General features: G+C 32.5%; 1 protein-coding gene across 1 annotated transcript in view; it reads right to left on the bottom strand.

Annotated features, from left to right (window-relative positions):
* LOC142234680 (uncharacterized) overlaps positions 1-20926 on the bottom strand; it is a 36355-nt gene that overhangs the window by 9774 nt on the left and 5655 nt on the right. The window contains exon 2 of the mRNA XM_075305860.1: positions 8269-8680. Coding sequence (XP_075161975.1) covers positions 8269-8680 — 412 coding nt within the window. The remainder of the gene's footprint in view (positions 1-8268; positions 8681-20926) is intronic.

The following is a 20926-nucleotide window of genomic DNA, read 5'->3' as shown; positions in this document are numbered from 1 at the left end:
TTTATTTTCATAATTCATTATGATTGTAAATATATAAATAAATAAATAAAATTTTGAGCACAATATTGTTTGGGAGAATTTTTTTTAAGCATATAATATTTTTGGGTGCAAAATGCTTCCAAACATATTATATGTTTACATAATAACATATTGTTTTTTGGAAGACAACATTATTGAATTTGGATGCAAAAATACAAAATGTTTGGAAATTGACTACCCAAACATATATTGTTTAGACCAATATGCTTTCAAACATATTATATATTGGAAGAGATCAAACATATAAATGTTTGGGCAATAGCCAAAAATGTATATGCTTGAAGCAAAATATGTTTGGGAGTATATGTTACAGAAGCGATTTTTTGTGAGCGTGTAGGGATTCCATATAGAAATATTGTCCATTTATGGGTATTTGACTTAGAAAATGTATAAACTTTGGTGTTTCATATTAACAGCAGCAGCACAGAAATCATATTCATCTATTTAAAGAAAACTGCGTAGTGAAATCAATTTTATTATAAAATCTTTGACAATTGATCGCACATCATCCCTTTAGTTTCATTATTTGTCCTACTACTTTAGTTTCATTTATTTGTGCTACTGTGCATCTTTACTTATTGACTTTAAATTATTTCACCGTATTATTTGTTAATGATTCACCTGACTCAAATTGTAACCACAGATTGATTTCCAAGGCAACGCATGGTTGCGACCACAAACTAATTGAAGATAGAGCAATCTGCTGTACATGAGAATAAAACAGCTCAAGCGAATATGGTTTTATTTTCTTTAGGTAGAAGCCTCACACCTAAAATGTTAACAAATGAAAAAAAATAAATAATTGTTGTAATGAAAGTGAAATTACAATTATGAATTGCAATAAAGAAATGGGTATAAAATGGGCGATGAAAACCAAATATTATATGACTATTGAGAGCATCTACCTATTGACGTCTTTCAAAATGCTACTCTAATACACATGGTTTCTAAAGCTCCAGTCTACAGCATTTTATTTCATTTCGGCTTGAATTATTATTGGATCATGTACGCTGTATTGATCTCATGGTTTCTATATTGCCTTTTAATAAAAATAGAAAGTGATTGTGACATTCCAAGAGCTTTCCTTAATATTGTCCCGAAATACGACCTCAACACAAGAATACTTTATGTAATGTAATGTAATAATATGTAGAAAATATCGAATCAAATTTAGATATAGCCCCCATATACATATATGTATAGCCAAGTATGCGAAATTTCATCGAAATCGGTTCAGGTTTAGCTATACAGTGCTGTTCAAAACATTTGCAACTAACTTCACCATGAACTTAAGTCTCCCATAATAACAATACCAGCCTGTGTTGATATCAGGCTAACATACAAATAGTAAGCTACGATAAGCCCGTCGTAAAGGAAAACAAAACACTGCTAATGTTGTCGTTAGAATTGTTGTTGTGTCCTTGAAACCAGTTTCAAAATAGTTATCACAGTAGTTGTTGTTGACTAAGAAACAAGACATTTTGTGATCGTTCACCAATCAGGTGAATTCAGCAATGCCTCAAAAATAGATTTCGATTTGTTGTTGCAGTAATGTAGTAACAAATTGAAATCGAAAAAATAGGATTAAGGGATTGTAGCTATATGAGAAGATGATGCACAGTGGTGGTGAAAAAATGGTTCAACTTGGGAGAAAATCTCGTATGTAATTTTCATAAGAAATTAGCATATAAGACCCAAATTGAATCATCTCACCTAGCCAGATCTTAATAGAGGCTATGAAAATGTGGATTGGCCGACACTGAAACATATGTATAGTCAGGCTTGTAAGATGGGTATCTGGCATTTTCTTTTCAATAGCTTAATAATACCAATTCCTTAATCTTCATGTCCAATTAGCTCGTATTAAAACTCATTTTGGACAACCGTAGCATTTGGTTTGCACCCAGTTGTGTTCCACACAAACTGGTTGTTTACATTGCCCACATATTTTTCTTGTAGAATGTATCCATTTGTTTCTCATTATGGTAGCACATACGAGTATAGCAATCGGTTTTTACTTTTGAATATCCTCTGTCACCTTCATCAGGAATAAAAGAAATAACCACTGATTGAATAACATAGGTTCACCGATAGACATTGCTTTATTTTATTTTTAATTCATTAAGTGCCGTTAACACGAGATTCACGAAAAATTTTATAGTTTCCCATCCATTGGAGTTTTGTAGGATTTTTATACAATTTAAATCTTTAAATTGGATAAAAAATCTTTAGTAACCAAAAAGAGCTACCTGACGCCACTAATTCAGATAAAAATTTGGCATGCATACCTAGAATGTTGCAAACATTTCACGAAAATGGGAGTAACACTTTGGCTATTATGGTCATATGAGTATATATCGGGCGAAATATATATGGGAGCTATATCTAAATCTAAACCGATTTAAACCAAATTTGGCATGCATAGTTACTATGTTAATTCTACTCCCTGTGCAAATCGGAGTAAAATTTAGGGCTCTGTGGCAATATGTGTGTGTATCGGAAGAATAATATATATGGGAGCTATATCTAACTCTGAACCGATTTCAATAATGCCGAAAAGAGTTTGTTAAAAAAGCAACAATATATCCTCCGTGGCGTATATCAGAAGGCAAAACTAAAAACAACATTGGCTACGAAGCTGAAAATAACGAAGGAAACAAAATATTTACATCTGTAAATAGTGACAGATAATGTAGAAAAAATTGGTGCCAGAGCTAGGGTTAAAATAGTATTTATGGTATTTCCAACTTCTTATTCGGTAAATGAATGGGTTGTTATAAAATATTTATATTTCCCAAAGGCAAAGAATCGTCTAATTCGACGAGTTCAAAACATTTGCAATTACCCAGTACCCTTAAATATTTTTTTCTTTTGTGGCAATATTATTTTTTTTTTTTTTTTTTTTTTTTGAAATAGTTATAAGGACCTAAAAAGGATAGATTAAACGTACAAAACGGGTATTGTGGGAATATCGTTTGGTTACACGCAAAGAAAAAAAGTTTGGAAAACTTGTACCGAAAACGTTTTTCTTTTGTTAGAGTTTTTTGAATTGCTTCGAAAATTTTAAACTTTTATCGCCAAAAAAATCGTTTGTTACAAAATTTTTATTTTTTCAATAAAAAAAGTTATTTTTGAAACAACAACACAGTCCATTTCGTTTATATCAAACACTCTTCTTTTCTGACTTTAGGTCTTTAATAAGACACATTTTACAGTTCAAAATTTAATATAGTAAAATGTAATGTTGAAAATTTTTTCGGAATCTTCCGAACATATCTGGAATATATGTAAAACAAAAAAAAATTTGGTCGAAGCATGGATCGAACCCACGACCCTTGGTATGCAAGAAGGACGTAGCAACCACTGCTCCACGGTGCCAAACTAAATGTTTGTTTCTGTTAAATAAACTTTGTTTATTCGGTTCGTGGGCGCCGCAAGCTATGCTATATAAATATAACTTATATGGATATTTATCTATTGATGACCATAACAGGTACATAGTTCAGTGGTTAGTGTGTTGGCTTACAAAGTGCATGGTCCGCGGTTTCATTCTCCGTCCAGGCGAAAGGTAAAAAAAATTAAAAATTTATAAAATTGTATAATTTCTTCTACATCGTTGGTATTACAGGAGAAGGTGTTAAGAACTAAAAAAATACGTGGATGTGGGAAAGATGTGAGGGAAAATGCAATTAGCAAGAAAATATTTTTTTTTAGTTTGTCTTTATGAAATTGTTTTTACATCCTGAAAAAGAATAAACGTTTATCACAAAAAGTATATACTTTTCTTCCAAATACACTTCCTTACAGCGAAAAGCAAATGAGAAACGAATTTTGTTTGTCTAAAATTTCGTTTGGGAGGAAAGAATTATTTTTTTGTGTGTAATTACTTAACTTTGTCACAAAGGCCTGTATGCTCTATTTTTGGAATAATAATTCGATAAAAATGACCGGCAATAAGTTTAATCAACATATTAAAAAGCAAAATATCGATGATTTCAAAGTTGGGGTATCACAAAAATGAAATTCGGAAGAGTACAACTAGGGTTGCCAGATTTTGAAGAGGCAAAAAGAGCTTTCAGCTTATAAAAGAGCATTCAGCTTATGAAAAGAGCACATACAAAAAAAGAGCACACTTTTTCAAATAAAATAAAAAAAAAACATTGAACTCCAATTTATTCAAATATAATTCAGTTAAACATAACATAAACATAAAATAACCCACTTTCAACTCAAGCTAATTTTCTTACAATACTTTGTAAGTCATTTTTTTGGTGTTATTGTGAAGTGTTATTGAAAGAAGTTTGTTTACATTTAGAACAGAGTTCAGAGTGAAGAAGCAACATCGGCGTGCTCTTCTTCGACTCTGATATATAAAGTAACACACTATTTAATTAGAAAATAACGGCGTAGGAAAATCTCGTAGTGTGACATTTACATATGTTCAGTTTACTTTTGTCATTTATTGAATCGCTTTGGAGTAATATTTGTTGTGATTCATAAAAAGAGCACAAAAAGAGTACTTAACTAAAAATATAGCACTTTTGCGTGCTCTTTTGGCCTATCATGTTTTAAGAGCACATTTTGTAAAAAAGAGCACATGTGGTCTTTAAAAAAGCTACGTATCGAGATATAAACAGTGGACGCATAACACTAATGTAGAAGAAAATCTATGAAATATATAAACCATAACGATCAGATGTAGAACTTTGGAAGTCCGAGTGCGATTATACAAAAATGTGAAAAGCAACTTATCTCCAAGAAAAAATAGGCTAGCGCGTCTTCAGTTTTCACAAAAATGCCTTAAATGATCGGAAGAGCATTGAAAATATGTTATATTTCCCCACGAATCAAAGTTTTACTTGCATGGTTCGGATGGTAGAAGTTTAGTTTTAATCCAAGACATACGAAAAGGTCCGCCAATCACGGTGGGGGCAATTATGGTCATTCTCTGTACAAGTTGTTGGCCCGATTCATATAGTCGAGAGTATTATGCTGTCGGAAGTCTACAAAAACATTTTGTCCCATTTGATATTGCCATAAGGTAGCGTGGATTATTCAGCGCGATCATGACGTTCAGCACGTCTAAGGTGTTAAATCAATGGATTGAAATGGATGAAAAATTGCGTGTGTTGACTTGCCTTCTCAGTCGCCTAATGTAAACGTCACAAAATAACCTTTGGAAAATTGTAAGCAGTAAATTCGATCGAATCTTATTTAAATCAAATATAATAGTTTCCCTTAAAAACTCTTCGTCGTAGCGGGTTACTTGATAATATATAGAATATAGAAGGGGGTTTGATGACAGATATTCTTCCAAACAGATCAGTTCAACCAGTACGCTTCCCGAATATAAATTTAAAGATTCAACCTAGGAAGACTAGATCAGCTTATGGATTTATAAGAATACATTTTGTTTGAGTTTTAGAGGAATCATAAACATCTCGTGTAAGTGTGCAAGACAATGATGAAACAACGCCTTGATTTGAAATCTGAAATCTGTAGATTTTCACCGCCATTATCTAAATGATTACGAGAAGTAAAATCTGGAAATTTACACTGGTAGAAAAAGTTTCGTTATACTCGTATTAACGAAATGTGTTATTAAAACTGAGCCAATAAAACAAATTCGTTAATACAACGAAATTTTTCGTTATTATAACGAATTTTCTGTTGATCAACGTAACGTTTCGTACTATTGACGAATGTTTTCATTGTATTAATGAAAATGTTTGGTTATATGAATGAAAAAAATTTCGTTGGCTCAATTTTACCAATTGGACCCATAAAAAGTTAATCCGATGCAGGTTTTTGAGGGTCTAAAGCACAATCGACAAATCGGATAAAAACTACGGTTTCCAGAAGCCCAAGAAGTGATGTCTATGGGGGCTATACCAAAACATGGACCGATGCACACCATTTTCTGAAAACCTATTTATGGTCTTAAAAAGACCATTTCAAATTTCAAGGAAATCGGATAGAAACTATGGTTTCTAGAAGCCCAAGAAAAATAATCGGGAGATCGGTCTATATTAGGGATACATGGACCGATAGGCACTATTTTCGGCACACCTATTTGTGGTCATAAAATACCTCTAGATTTCAAAGCCCAAGAAGTAAAATTGGGAGATCGGTATATTTGGGGCTATACCAAAACATGGTCCGATGGGCACCATTTTCGACATACCTATTTACGGTCTCTATATTTTCAATTCCAGAGAAATCTGATAGAAAATACTGTTTCTGGACGCCCAAGAAGTAAAATTGGGAGATCGGTATATTTGGGGCTATACCAAAACATGGTCCGATGGGCACCATTTTCGGCACTCCTCTCTATATAGTTCTAAAATATCTCTAGATTTCTCATTTCAGGCAAATTGGATAAAAACTACGGTTTCTACAAGTCCAAGAAGTAAAATCAAGAGATCGGTCTATATGGGGGATATACCAAAACATGGAGCGATACACGCCATTTTCGACACACTAATTTGTGGACCTAAAATACCTCTATGTTTACAATTTCAGGCAAATTGGATAAAAACAATGGATTCTAGAAGCCCAAGAAGTAAACTCGGGAGATCGATCTATATGAGGGCTATATCAAAACAACGACCGATACCATTTTCGGCACACCTCTTTATGGTCCTAAAATACCTTTATATTTCCAATTTCAGGCAAATTGTATAAAAACTATGGATTGTAGAAATAAGTAAAATCGGGAGATCGGTTTATATGGGCGCAACATCAAAACATGAACCGATACTCCCCGTTTTCGGCACGCCTTTATATGATCCTAAAATACCACTAGATTTCCAGTTTCAGGCAAATTGGATCAAAACTACGGTTTCTATAAGGCCAAGACCCCAAAACGGGAGGCCGGTTTATATGGGGACTATATCAAAACCTGGACCGATATAGCCCATTTTCGAATTTGACCTGCTGCAGAAAAAAGACGAGTTTGTGCAAGATTAAATACTTCATTATTGAAGACTGTGGAGTTTTTAGAACAGACAGACATCCAGACAGACGGACATGGTTATATCGTCTTAGAATTTCTCCCTGATCAAGAATATATACACTTTGTATAGTCGAAAATGGATATTTCGATGTGTTACTAACGGAATGACAAACTTATTATACCCCCATCACCATTTATGGTGGTGGGTATAAAAAAACCAAAAGTGTTGGATTTTTTGTGTGCTATAACAAAATCTAAATTAACATAGTTATTAATATGCTAGGAAAAGTATCAAAAACTAAATGAAAACTTTGCGGCTATATACAACAAATATGCTAAATTTCGATTCAAAATACTAAAATGGTCACACTGTCTACACTAAACAAAAATTACTTGAATTACTAACTGGGAATCATAGTTTAGGAGAACCAACAATACAATAGAATTCTTAGCCTATATTTGCAGCATTTTTGATTTTTAATTAAAATATTCAATATTACAGTTCATTTTAAGACTATTTCTTTAAATCAAAACCTGTTTTCTACACTTTAAACAAATTTTGTTTTACTTTAAAAATTAACGATGGAACGTAAATTTCATGAATCCGTCTTCTAAATTTAATAAAAACAAAAATTAAAGCAAAGTTTATGAGTAGTATTTCAATAAAAATGACTTTATTTTAAAGAAATTTGTCCTTATCGATGTGTAAATTGCGCTTTCTAAAATCTAGGTTGTATTTTTTTTAGTGTATACTATAATCTTTGGTTTACTTTCATTTTACTCAACAAATCTAATTTCGAAAACAAACATGATTTACAATTCAATTCAGCCAGAAACTACGAATACCAAATAGAGTGCTGACTAATAACATTTGCCATAGACATCAGCACAAATCTTAGACGAAATATGTTGTAATCGAATGGGAACAATAGGTAATGCTATCGTGAAATGGAAAGTAAACAATAAAATAATAATTCAAACAATTAACGACCTATCCCTCAATCAATGTAGACAAGGGACGCTGACAGTGTTCACACCATAACTATTAAATGATGACACCGGCTTTGCCCATCTCAACACAACATGATGATGAGTTTGTAGTCCACCTTTTGCTTAATTACGATGTCATGTATCAAAGTGAAAACAGAAGTTCTTCAAGAAAGACACAAACGTAACAAATAGACTTATATTGAGAAATTTCATGTGGTATCATGTCATGATGTTTTACACCTAAAGCTCAAACACTGACATTTAATGTGATCAAATGGTATTACCTGTTACAGCTAAGTCTCTGCCGTCTTCTTCATCATCAAAAAGTGCCGTAGATATATCATCTCGAATCCAATTCCAGACACTTCTTACAACGCTCCACATGCCCAACGATGTTTCTTCACTAGTCTGCAGTGTATTCTTTTCGGTGCCATCATCATCATCATCGTCATCCTCTTTATCAGCTTCACCTGTTACATCGAAATCATCTTCGTCATCTGCATCATCGTCATTGTTAACATCTTTATCGTCTGTCGCACCCGTAGCAACTACAGCCTTTGCAGTTGAAACCCCATCCACAGTTTTTGTAACGGACTTTGTTTTATTTTTTGATATTTTAGCAGCATTTATTGATGTTAGGCAACACACGATCAAGGTTAACAATAGTAATTTAAATACTAGCGATTTCATTAGCACCTAAAAACAAAAAAAATTGTAAAATATTCGATTAATACGGAAACAAATAAACCAGTATGAATTTATCAAATAAAATATGTAAAAAAATTTGATGAAGTCGGTTCATAGGAAACCATAACATCAATTATACAACGGTTTACATATATAAACCACTAGGGGGATTTGGCTCCCGAGCCTCTTGGAAGAGCAAATTTTATTCGATCCAGTTAAAATTTGGTACGTGATGTTAGTATATGCTTTCCTAACGACCGTGCAAAAATTGGTCGATATCGGTCCATTATGATATATAGCTCCCATATAAACCTATATACACCTCTATATAAGCTGATCAAGAGTTAATGTGGCTTATATAGGTATTTAATATTCCTTTTTTATTTATTTTATTTTAGGCAAATATTTGACCAAAATGAGTGTGAAACCTTTTTCCAGGAGCATTTTCGAAATATCTGGATATAGTTTTTGGAAAACACTGCTATCGTTTTTATATATTGTATATGCAATATGAGCAAACATTTTCAATTCAAAGCTGTAAACATTTTCAATTTTTTTCAAATATTTGTCCAGTGTGACCGAACCATAAGTTACAACTTAGTAGACAATTTTAAGTAGGTTTAAGACACTTCGCCATCGGTAACTTTTACCACAATCCAAATAGTTCGATTGTGGATGACACAAAGATAGGGATAACTTGCCAAAGAGGTCAGTTGAAAATTTCCACCATCGATTGGCCCCCAAAACTCAAGCGCCGCCGATGGTGGGTCATCGCAACGGCCGATGGACACTCCCCGCTCGCATTCATCGACCGTGGACAGTATTGAAGGCAAATATTTCGGTCGCAAACCAGTGAAATTCCAGCACCATTGCATTCAACCAACAATAGGAGGTTGCTCCCTTCATACAAACCGCACAATCTCTGGATCTCAATCCGTTAGACTTTTGCGGCTAGAGAATTTTGGAAATTGTAGTGCCAACCTTACACTAAAATCATCTGCAGACAATGCTTTACCGGTATCCAATTCGAACAAATATAAACTGATTCTAAATTTTGATGTTACTTTCGACACTTTTTGCTTTTGAGCAGTAAAATAAAAAAAATAAATAAATAAATAAAAACAAATAAGTCGTAAGTTCGACCAGGCCGATTCTTAATGTACCCTCCACCATGGATTGTCTAGAAAGTTCTACTAAAGACTGTATTCCATAATTGAATTACTTGGGCTTTGGCAAGATATCTTAAAACTTCTTAATATACTGGTCTGTTCCCAATTTCACAAAATTTTGCGATTTATATTGAATCGCCTGAAAGCATATGGAATTGAAAATCGCAAAATTTCAATTCTATAATGTGTCATAGCTGTTAAAATCAGTTGTTAAAGAAAAAACATTTTAGTCCAGCAAATTTTTTGAAAAAGAAAACAATAAATGAATCTGTAAGTTACACGGAATGGCTTTTTTTTGAATGCAATTGCCTATTTCGAAATACATCGACGCCGTAAAATTATCGAAAATTAGCCAAATTTCAAAATAATTATGGCGCCACGCTACTCAGTGTTGCATTGAATTTCATTCTCACCAGTTTCTAAATAAAATCGTAATATTTGGAACACGATATTCGAATCGCAAAACTTCCCTTCAGTAGATTGTGTCAAATGGGGTCGCTCCAAAATATGCGCGATTATTACTTTACCATTTCGATATTTTATATTTTTGATTTACTGCCAAGACATGTAGCAATTTATTGTTAAGCATGTTTTATAAAAGCTTTACAATATCTTTGAAAAATTGATTAATTTATTTTGAATTCGCAGAGGCAAGTCCCATCGATTCGAAATCGGAAAATTTTTGCGATGACCGAAAAAAGTATAATTGGAGAAATCGCAATTTTTTGCGATTGCGATTGCGATTATGGGAACAGACCTGATAGTCTTATAAATTGTACATTAGTCTATATGGAGTCTATGTTAGACAAAACAAAACAAGTACATACTTGATCGATTTATAAAAAGGAGTCTACAAATAAATATAAACCGATATGAACCAATTTTCGCATGGTAGTTAGGGAGACATATTTCAACCGGATCGGATGAAATCGGTTCATCAATTAGGCTTCAGACGTCAAATTTTGGGAGTCGGTTTGCCACAGATTGATTTGCCACAAATTGAAAATATACTGGCATTTTAGACCCGCAAAAAAGTTTATATGATTTAGTTTTTGTTTCGGTCCATTTGGTAAGGCCTCCATATAGACCGATTTCAGATCTTGAGGGTACAGAAGGTACACCGATCACGAAAATTGCTTGAAACTGAATGTAAAATTTCCAGATTGTACTTCTCGTAATCATTTAAATAATTGGGGTAAAAATCTACAGATTTTAGATTTCAAATCAAGGCGTTATTTCATCACTTTCTTGCACACTTACACGAGATGTTTATGATTCATCTAAAACTCAAACAAAAAATGGTTCTTATAAATGCAGAATCTGATCTAGTCTTCATAGGTAAAAAAAATATGTAAAATCTTTACATTTATCTTCGGGAAGGGTACTGGTTGAACTGGTCTGCTTGGAAAAATATCTGTCATCAAACCCCCCTGAAATTTTCGAAGGCATCTAGTATATTTGATTCATGGTGGTGGGTATTTAAGATTCGGCCCGGCCGAACTTATTTACTTATTTATTAATAATTTCGTAAATTACTTTGAAAAACATCTCCAATTTTAGAAACTTTCCAGGTCGAAAACCTATGTTGTTAGCACCTATATTAACTGTTTATTTTCATAATTCATTATGATTGTAAATATATAAATAAATAAATAAATAAATTTAGAAACTTTCTGATTTCATATTATATTTATTTAACATTACAACATAAAATATAAGATCAAATATTTACTTTTCTTAATTGTCGACGGATATGAATAGACCAAGAAATTCATGATAATTCAATGGAATTAGGGAATTTGAGCCATATTCAACAATGCAAATGAAAAGTTGTGTCATATATTAATTTTAGCATTCTTCTGTTGAAAAAATGTACTCGTAATGGGTGTTAAGTGAATTCGAAATAAGGATTGCAAAAGAAACTAATGTACGCAGAGATATAACAATAGTAGACACTGAGTATTTTCCAACAATAATTTCTTTCTCGCCAAAAATTTTACGTTTTTTTTGTGTCTTATTTGCATGAACAAATAAATACCCTAGTGCTTTCCTTTTTGATTTTTCACACCTCCACAGAGCATTGTATAATTATAATATTTTAAACGGCTTTCCACCACAGTGATATAACCAAGATGTTAATCAAATATTTGGGAAACAATTTCACTTTCATTGTCTAACAGCGGGAATAAAATATTCCAAAAAATACAAATTTCAAAGTCATAAATGAATAAATCCATTTTAAACTAGTTTAGCCAATTGACCAGCTTCTCAACTGTCCATCTAATCTCATAATCATCATTTGGTTCATCACTAGCATGTCAACATTTTGGGGAATAATTTAAAATCAATCATTACTCTAAAATGCGCTTAGGTATCTGTGGCTCTTCTCTGACACTGACCATACCCATAGAGTTTTATGAGTCAAATGATGTTTTACGAAACCCAAGATCATACATATTTATAGTGCTGTGATTTCTTGTGTAAATTTCTCTTCTTTTTGGCACACCACCAATCACCACGGTTGTTGACTTTTTGCTTTAACTAAATTTCATTGTTTTGTATAATTGATTTTGCTGGGCGCCAGCTTGATGTATTAAAAGAAAAGAGCAATGTTAGAAACATTTGTAATAACAGCCATTTTATAGAAATTTTTACCACTATACATTGTGTTTATTTTAGTCTGAGATCTTTCAGACAAATCTGAAAGTTTGCACATTGTCTTTGCTTAATATTGGGTCTCAAATTTCTACTCAACAAAAACACCTAAATAGTCAAAGCTTTGTTTGAAATTTTGTAGCAAAAAATAAAAGACTTTTCTAGACTCTCGACGATTACAGTTAGAAGTTAAATAAATTTCGCTTTTTACCATTAAACGCATCCATCAGCCATTGTTTGTTGGATATTCAAATACAAATGTGTTTGAGGTTCGTAATTTATATTTTATGGAAATTAAAATGAAAAGTAATCGTTTGTATGTTTTTAATAAAAATGTGCTACCACAAAAAAATAGGTCATTGTTATAGATATGAAGACAAATAAGAAAGCAAAGCTTGTTCCAATTTCACTGTCTGAATTAGAATATGTCAAATATGTCGTCTTTATGCGTATTTTATTGACGTGAACGTTTGTGCTGCCAATTGTGTTACATGCAGAGAAGATGCAGCCTTCTTATATTCGAAGAAAAAATTAGTTTCATTGGATATATTTTTACTGTGACCATGTGATGATACTAAAAATTTATGTTTTATGAATGAGATGAAATAGACACATGGTGGATTTTGCAATTATGCTCAAGGCCGGCCCCTGAGTTGATCTATGCATATCCGTTCGTCCGTCTTTGAACACATTTTTGTAAGTCTAGTCCGCAGTTTTAGTCCGATTAAAATTTTGCACAAGTATATTGTTTTGGTCGAAATAGAACACTATTGGTTCATATATATATATATATATATATATATATATATATATGCCGTAAGTTCAGCCATGCCGAAGCTTATGTACCCTCCACCATGGATTGCGTAGAAACTTCTACTGAAGACTGTCATCCACAATCGAATTACTTGGGTTATGGTAACTTTTGCCGATGACAAGGTATCTTAAAACTTCCTAATACCGTAATATATACCACGTAGTCCATACGTGGTATATATTAAACTTAAAATGGCCGATTAAATACGTATATAATTAAGTTTGACAAAATTTTCTATAGAAATAAAATTTTGACAAAATAAAATGTTGACAACATTTTCTGTAGAAGTAAAATTTGGACAAAATTTTCTATAGAAATACGATTTTAACAAAATTTTCTATAGGAATAACATTTTGACAAAATATTCTATAGAAATAAAATTTTTACAAAATTTTCAAAAATTTAAAATTTTGAAAACATTCTCTATAGAATTAAAATTTTGACAACATTTTCTACAGAAATAAAATTTTGCCAAAATTTTCTATAGAAATAAAATTTTGACAAAATTTTCTATAGGAATAAAATTTCGACAAAATTTTCTATAGAAATAAAATTTTGCTAGATTATTTTTGCTCGAGTGGCAAGCATGATTACGAACCGATATGGACCAATTTTTGTGTGATTGGGGATCGGCTATATATAACTGTAGACCGATATGGACCAATTTTGGCATGGTTATTAGCGGCCATATATTAACACCACGTTGCAAATTTCAACCGGATCGGATGAATTTTGCTCGTACAAGTGGCTCCTAAGTTCAAATCTGGGGATCGGTTTATATAGGGGCTATATATAATTATGGACTGATATAAACCAATTTTTGAATGGTTCTTAAAGACTATATACTAATACCATGTACCAAATTTCAGCCGGATCGGATGAAATTTGCTTCTCTTAGAGGATCCGCAAACCAAATCTGGGAATCGGTTTATATGGGGGCTATATATAATTATGGACCCATATGGACCAATTTTTGCATGGTTGTTAGAGACCATATACTAACACCACGTTGCAAATTTCAACCGGATCGGATGAATTTTGCTCGTACAAGTGGCTCCGAAGTTCAAATCTGGGGATCGGTTTATATAGGGGCTATATATAATTATGGACTGATATAAACCAATTTTTGAATGGTTCTTAAAGACTATATACTAATACCATGCACCGAATTTCAGCCGTATCGGATGAAATTTGCTTCTCTTTGAGGTTCCGCAAGCCAAATCTGGGGATCGGTTTATATGGGGGCTATATATAATTATTGACCGATGTGGACCAATTTTTGCATGGTTGTTAGAGACAATAGATTAACACCATGTACCAAATTTCAGCCGGATAGGATGAAATTTGCTTCTCTTAGAGCAATCGCAAGCCAAATTTGGGGGTCCGTTTATATGGGGGCTATACGTAAAAGTGGACTGATATGGACCAATTTTTGCATGGTTGTTAGAGACCATATACTGACACCATGTACCAAATTCCAGCCTGATCGGAAGAAATTTGCTTCTTTTAGAGCAATCGCAAGCCAAATTTGGGGGTCCGTTTATATGGGGGCTATACGTAATAGTGGACCGATATGGACCAATTTTTGCATGGTTGTTAGAGACCATATACTGACACCATGTACCAAATTTCAGCCTGATCGGAAGAAATTTGCTTCTTTTAGAGCAATCGCAAGCCAAATTTGGGGGTCCGTTTATCTGGGGGCTATACGTAAAAGTGGACCGATATGGACCAATTTTTGCATGGTTGGTAGAGACCATATACTAACACCATGTATCAAATTTGAGCCGGATCGGATTAAATTTGCTTCTCTTAGAGCAATCGTAAGCCAAATTTGGGGGTCCGTTTATATGGGGGCTATACGTAAAAGTGGACCGATATGGCCCATTTGCAATACCATCCGACCTACATCAATAGCGACTACTTGTGCCAAGTTTCAAGTCGATAGCTTGTTTCGTTCGGAAATTAGCGTGATTTCAACAGACGGACGGACGGACATGCTCAGATCGACTTAGAATTTCACCACGACCCAGAATATATATACTTTATGGGGTCTTAGAGCAATATTTCGATGTGTTACAAACGGAATGACAAAGTTAATATACCCCCATCCTATGGTGGAGGGTATAAAAACGAACATTTCAAATTTGCTTCCTAGAAGCAAGTACACAAAACCCAAATTTAAAAGAAAATTGTGTTTTAAAAGTATCCTTACGTGAATTCTCCGCTTCTTTGGCTCGGAATCAATACAAAAATTGTTAAAGTAAAGACAAAATCTTTGGAACCGGACATGCTTTTTTTTTCATTGTAAGAAGCTAGAGTTTTACCCTGATTTGCTGTAAATTTTGCACAAGGAGTGCATTGATAGTGTTGTAAAGTGTGGCAAATTTGATTGTGATCGGTTAAGATTTAGAAAAAGATCCCATATATATCTTTCGGGCGATTTACACTCATATGACCACCGGAGACAAAAAAAATGCACCCCAATTTACTTAAAATTTTGCATTGGGAGTAGAATTAACATTCTAGCTATGCATGTCAATTTTGGTTGATATCGGTTCAGATTTAGATATAGCTCCCATGAATATCATTCGCCCTATATAGATTCATATGACCATGGAGGTCAACGGTTCATTTCGAACATTATGAAATTCTGCACAGAGAGTATAATTAACATTTTTTCAATGCATGCCAAATTGGGTCAATATCGACTCAGATTTAGACAATGTGTTCATATATGTGTTCGTCCGATTTGAGCAAATAATGCCAACATGCCATTGCTAAGTCGAAAACTTGTAAAAATTACTCAAAAATTCCTACTCCTCCAATACATATCTATCGACCAATAAATCATAAATGTACATTTGTGAAATTTAGAGCATTAGCCGATTTAAATTTTAAGTCTGCACTCAAAACAGCGAACCCACCAGAAATTAAAACTTTTGTTAATTTTAGAACTGTTAACTAAACTGTATTACAAACGAATATGTCACGCCGATTTCACAAAAATATGTAAATATTTTTGGAAAATTTTGTTAAAATAATTATATTATAAAATTGGAGTTCAAAATTGTCTTTAGTGCCATACGAAGTTAATGATGGGTGCATCATTGTTAAAATTTAGAAACTTAAAAAAATTCTGAACTGTTTTGTGGGAGCCATGAATTTAGTAAATCTTCATTTGCGTATAAGTTTCCCACTTTTTTAGTTCATTTAACACACAAAAAATAATAATTCAATGAACTAAAATAGAATTAAATTGGTTTTAGTGCCATATAGAGTTCACTGTTTTTGAGTGTAGAGTTTTTGCAGAAAGTTTTATCCAAATCGGACCAGATTTAATTATATGCGTATTGAACCATTAACCTTTATATATAGAACCTACCAAATTTGAATGTCTTGAGATGGTATCGAAAATGTAGATCTAAAAATAATATAATCGGCCTGAAAAAAAATATTGTCGTGAGGACAAAGATTTCATATCCTTAAAATACGAATGCAAATTTTGCTGAGCATAAAAAACGCATTTCTCTAATATAAAGTGCTTTTCTTTATCCAAAAGTCGATCAACTTTTCAATGAAGTCGTATTGTCATTATAATTGATTTGACTTAAAATGGGTATCATAACATGAAAGAAATATTTTTTGGGGTAAGGTCAACTTGACTTTAAAACTTCAGAAAAATTCTTTAAAATTAATGAAATTGTCGAAATAAAGTTGTCGTTAACTCGTTTTTAAAGGACTTTGATAGCATATGAAGAAAAACAGCCTAAAATAACGAAAAATTAAAATTGGCTTCCTAGAAGCAAGACCACAAAACCTAAATTTAAAAGAGAATTGTGTCTTAAAATATCCTTACTTTAATTCTCTGCATCTTTGGCTTGGAATCAATACCAACATTTTTCAAGTAAAGACAAAATCTTTGGAACCGGACATGTTTTTTTTTCAGTGTATACGTACACGCAAAAAAATAATTCTTTCCTCCCAAACGAAATTTTAGACAAACAAAGTTCGTTTCTCATTTGCTTTTCGTTGAAAGGAAGTGTATTTGGAAGAAAAGTATATACTTTTTGTGATAAACGTTTATTCTTTTCCAGGATGTAAAAACAATTTCATAAAGACTAACTCAAGAAAAATTTTTTTTTTCTACCTAATTGCATTTTCCCTCACATCTTTCTCACTTCCACGAAGTTTTTTAGTACTTAGCACCTTTTTCTGTAATACAAACAATGTAGAAGAAATTATACGATTTTATAAATTTTAAAATTTTTTTTACCTTTCGCCTGGACGGAGAATCGAACCGCGGACCATGCAATTTGTAAGCCAACACACTATCCACTGAGCTATGTACCTGTTATGGTCATCAATAGATAAATATCTATATAAGTTATAATTATATAGCATAGCTTGCGGCGCCCACGAACCGAATAAACAAAGTTTATTTAACAGAAATAAACATTTAGTTTGGCACCGTGGAGCAGTGGTTGCTACGTCCGACTTGCATGCCAAGGGTCGTGGGTTCGATCCCTGCTTCGACCAAAGTTTTTTTTTGTTTTTTTTTACATATATTACAGATATGGTCGGAAGATTCCGAAAGATAGTTCAACATTACATTCTACTACATTAAATGTTTACTATGAACTGTAAAATGTGTCTTCTTAAAAACCTAAAGTCAGAAAAGAACAGTGTTTGATATAAACGAAATGGACTGTGTTGTTGGTTCAAAAATAACTTTTTTTTATTAAAAAAATTAACTTTTTGTAACAAGCGAATTTTTTTGGTGATAAAAGTGTATACTTTTCGAAGCAATTCAAAAAAACTCTAACAAAAGAAAAACGTTTTCGGTACACGTTTTCCAAACGTTTTTTTTTTTCTTTGCGTGTAACATAACAGTAAAGACTTCAAATTTCATGCAAATCGGGTAAAAATACTACTTGCACTGACAGAAGAGTTTTCGTTTTCTGACCGAAATGTTAGACAAATGTAGTTTTCTTTTGACGATAAAAGCAAATAAAAAATATTTGAGATTCTCATGCAAGGGTTGTCCTAAAGTCGGATTTATTTGGTTTTAAAGAAAATACTTTTTAGTAAAGGGGAGTTTTGTTTCTCTAAAATTTCATTCAATGAAAATGTATTTTTTCTTTGGGTGTGTAGTTTAAAATGAAACGTATTCTTCTATTACAATTCTGATGATAGGTGACGTCATCCAAATACGTAAATAAATATATGATAGTTATTATGACGTATTACGATAGCATCGTCGTAATGGAAACATCGTGCGTCCCGATACATATTGTACTATAGTTCACAAGTGTCTTTGACAAGTGTCAAGTTTGTTTCTTAAGTCTTTTGATTGATTTTCTACCCACCACCACACAGTGGTTCCAAATCGCTTTTTGTTTTTTAATAAGTCTGCAACTTTTGAACAAAGATATCAACATTTTACATTTTTTGGTGTAAAAGCTTAGGTATTTTCCTCTAAGTTTGCAAGTTTGTGGGTCCATCAAGTCAGTTGGTCCTCAGGCTGATCTGTAGGCGCTGAAAGTTGGCCACTTCGGGTGTATAAAATTTGGTTTTAGGTGTCAAATCCGCTATTATGAACCAACTTCGCTGGTATAACTTGTAAAATCCTACAAAAAGGTTCTCGTGTGTGAGAGAATATCTTTTATTATTCGCAAGATATTCGCCATGATTTTTTTGTTTACATTTTTTTACAACAAAGTGTGGTCATGATTTTGGACCTAGGTTAGGTTAGGTTAGGTGGCAGCCCGATGTATCAGGCCCACTTAGACTATTCAGTCCATTGTGATACCACATTGGTGAATTTCTCTCTTATCACTGAGTAATGCCCGATTCTATGTTAAGCTCAATGACAAGGGACCTACTTTTTATAGCCGAGTCCGAACGGCATTCCACATTGCAGTGCACTTAGAAAAGCTTTAAAACTCTCAGAAATGTCACTAACATTACTGAGGTTGGATAATCCACCGCTGAAAAACTTTTTGGTGTTAAGTCAAAGCAGGACTCGAACCCACGTCCTTGTGTATGTAAGGCGGGCATGCTAACCATTGCACCACGGTGGCTCCTACAACGTCCGTAATATTGATTTTCTGTTCCTAAATACTGCACATTTTAGATGACCAAATTTTGTAGCTTTGTGCTTTAGATTAAAAATTGTACATTCTACCGAATTTTGAAAAAATTTTTCGAAAAAAATACCGATATTATTTTTCTCGTAACATTTCTTTTCTAGACTTTTCCTAATTTTTTTCTTATTTCTTATAGAATGTAAAGAAGGATAATTTTTTTTTTAATTTTCCACAGCCCAACATTATTTTTATGAAAGCATTAGAAATTATTCCTGCTAATTTCAAGAAAAATTAACTAAAAATATGATCATGTTTTGGCGCCAATGATTTTTTCTATAACTTTTAGTTCATTTTATTTTCTTTATGAGAAGATATAATTTCGTAAATGGTATTTAACTCTCTAATACCCAATTCCGCCATTAGACGGGCTTCGTTAAAGCAGGAAGCTTTTAGTAAAACACACCTTAAGACAACAAAAATGGGTAAAATAAAAATAAAATTTAGTTAAAACTGTTCAGAAGGCTTTGCAGCATATACACCCAGAAAAAGTGCCTTCGGATCTAAAGGAAAAAATGTTCATCAATGTAGTTTAGCCATTTTATTTCCATTACGTTAAATTTTTGTTTAAAATAATAAAATTTACTTGCTTCAGTAAAAAACTCCTAAACTAAAAGAAGTTAGGAATAGTTCATTAACTAGAATAAGGCATGGAATTTTACTAACACTGTTTTCTTCGATGGGTATAAGATTTTACTACTTAACAAGAAAATTTTATTCACTGATAACAAAGCATTCGTAAAAATAAACAAAATCCGAACTAAAACCAAGTTTCCTCAAATTTAGTAAAATTTCTTATAAAATGATAATTCTGACTTCCTTTATTATAGAAAGCTTATCATACATACGAATATTACTTGGCAGAGAAAAATAGTTTATTTCCTTCGTACTAAGAAGTATTCAATCCTTTCAAAACTTAAGGGAACACACTTGTTAGAATATAGGAAATTTTCCTATGTTTCTTTTATCTACGTGCAATCGATACCTGTCATCGATGTAATCGATATGTATGCGCGTGTTTTTTTTTTTAGTTGGAATTGCGTTGTTATGGTATACGGAGAGATTGTTAAAAAATAATATACTAAAATAATATAATAACAAATAAAATATATAAAATATTTGTTATTTTAATTTAGTGAGAAAAAGTTTCGTTTTTTGAATATTATTGAATATAAATAATAATAAGTCTATCAATGTTAGGGATGGTGTATAAACAAAGGAAACACCAATATTTTGGAATCTTCAATTATCAGGTAATATTTAGTGACGCTAACCTTTTGTGAAAAAATTGGTTACTGATTCTTTATATTTGTAGGTATTGAAATTGTAAAAGGAGGACAAAATCGATACGCAGCAACTTATTAAAAGTGAAAGGTACAAGAAAAAAGAAAATATTTACGTTTCACAGTGGAATACTAAACTAATATTTCAAGGCCAGTCGATGCTGTTGATTCTTAATAAATATATAATA

This window comes from Haematobia irritans, chromosome 4, assembly GCF_050003625.1.
Source record: "Haematobia irritans isolate KBUSLIRL chromosome 4, ASM5000362v1, whole genome shotgun sequence".
Taxonomy (NCBI): domain Eukaryota; kingdom Metazoa; phylum Arthropoda; class Insecta; order Diptera; family Muscidae; genus Haematobia; species Haematobia irritans.
Note: the sequence above shows the minus strand (reverse complement) of the source record. Positions and strands in the feature narration are given on the sequence as shown.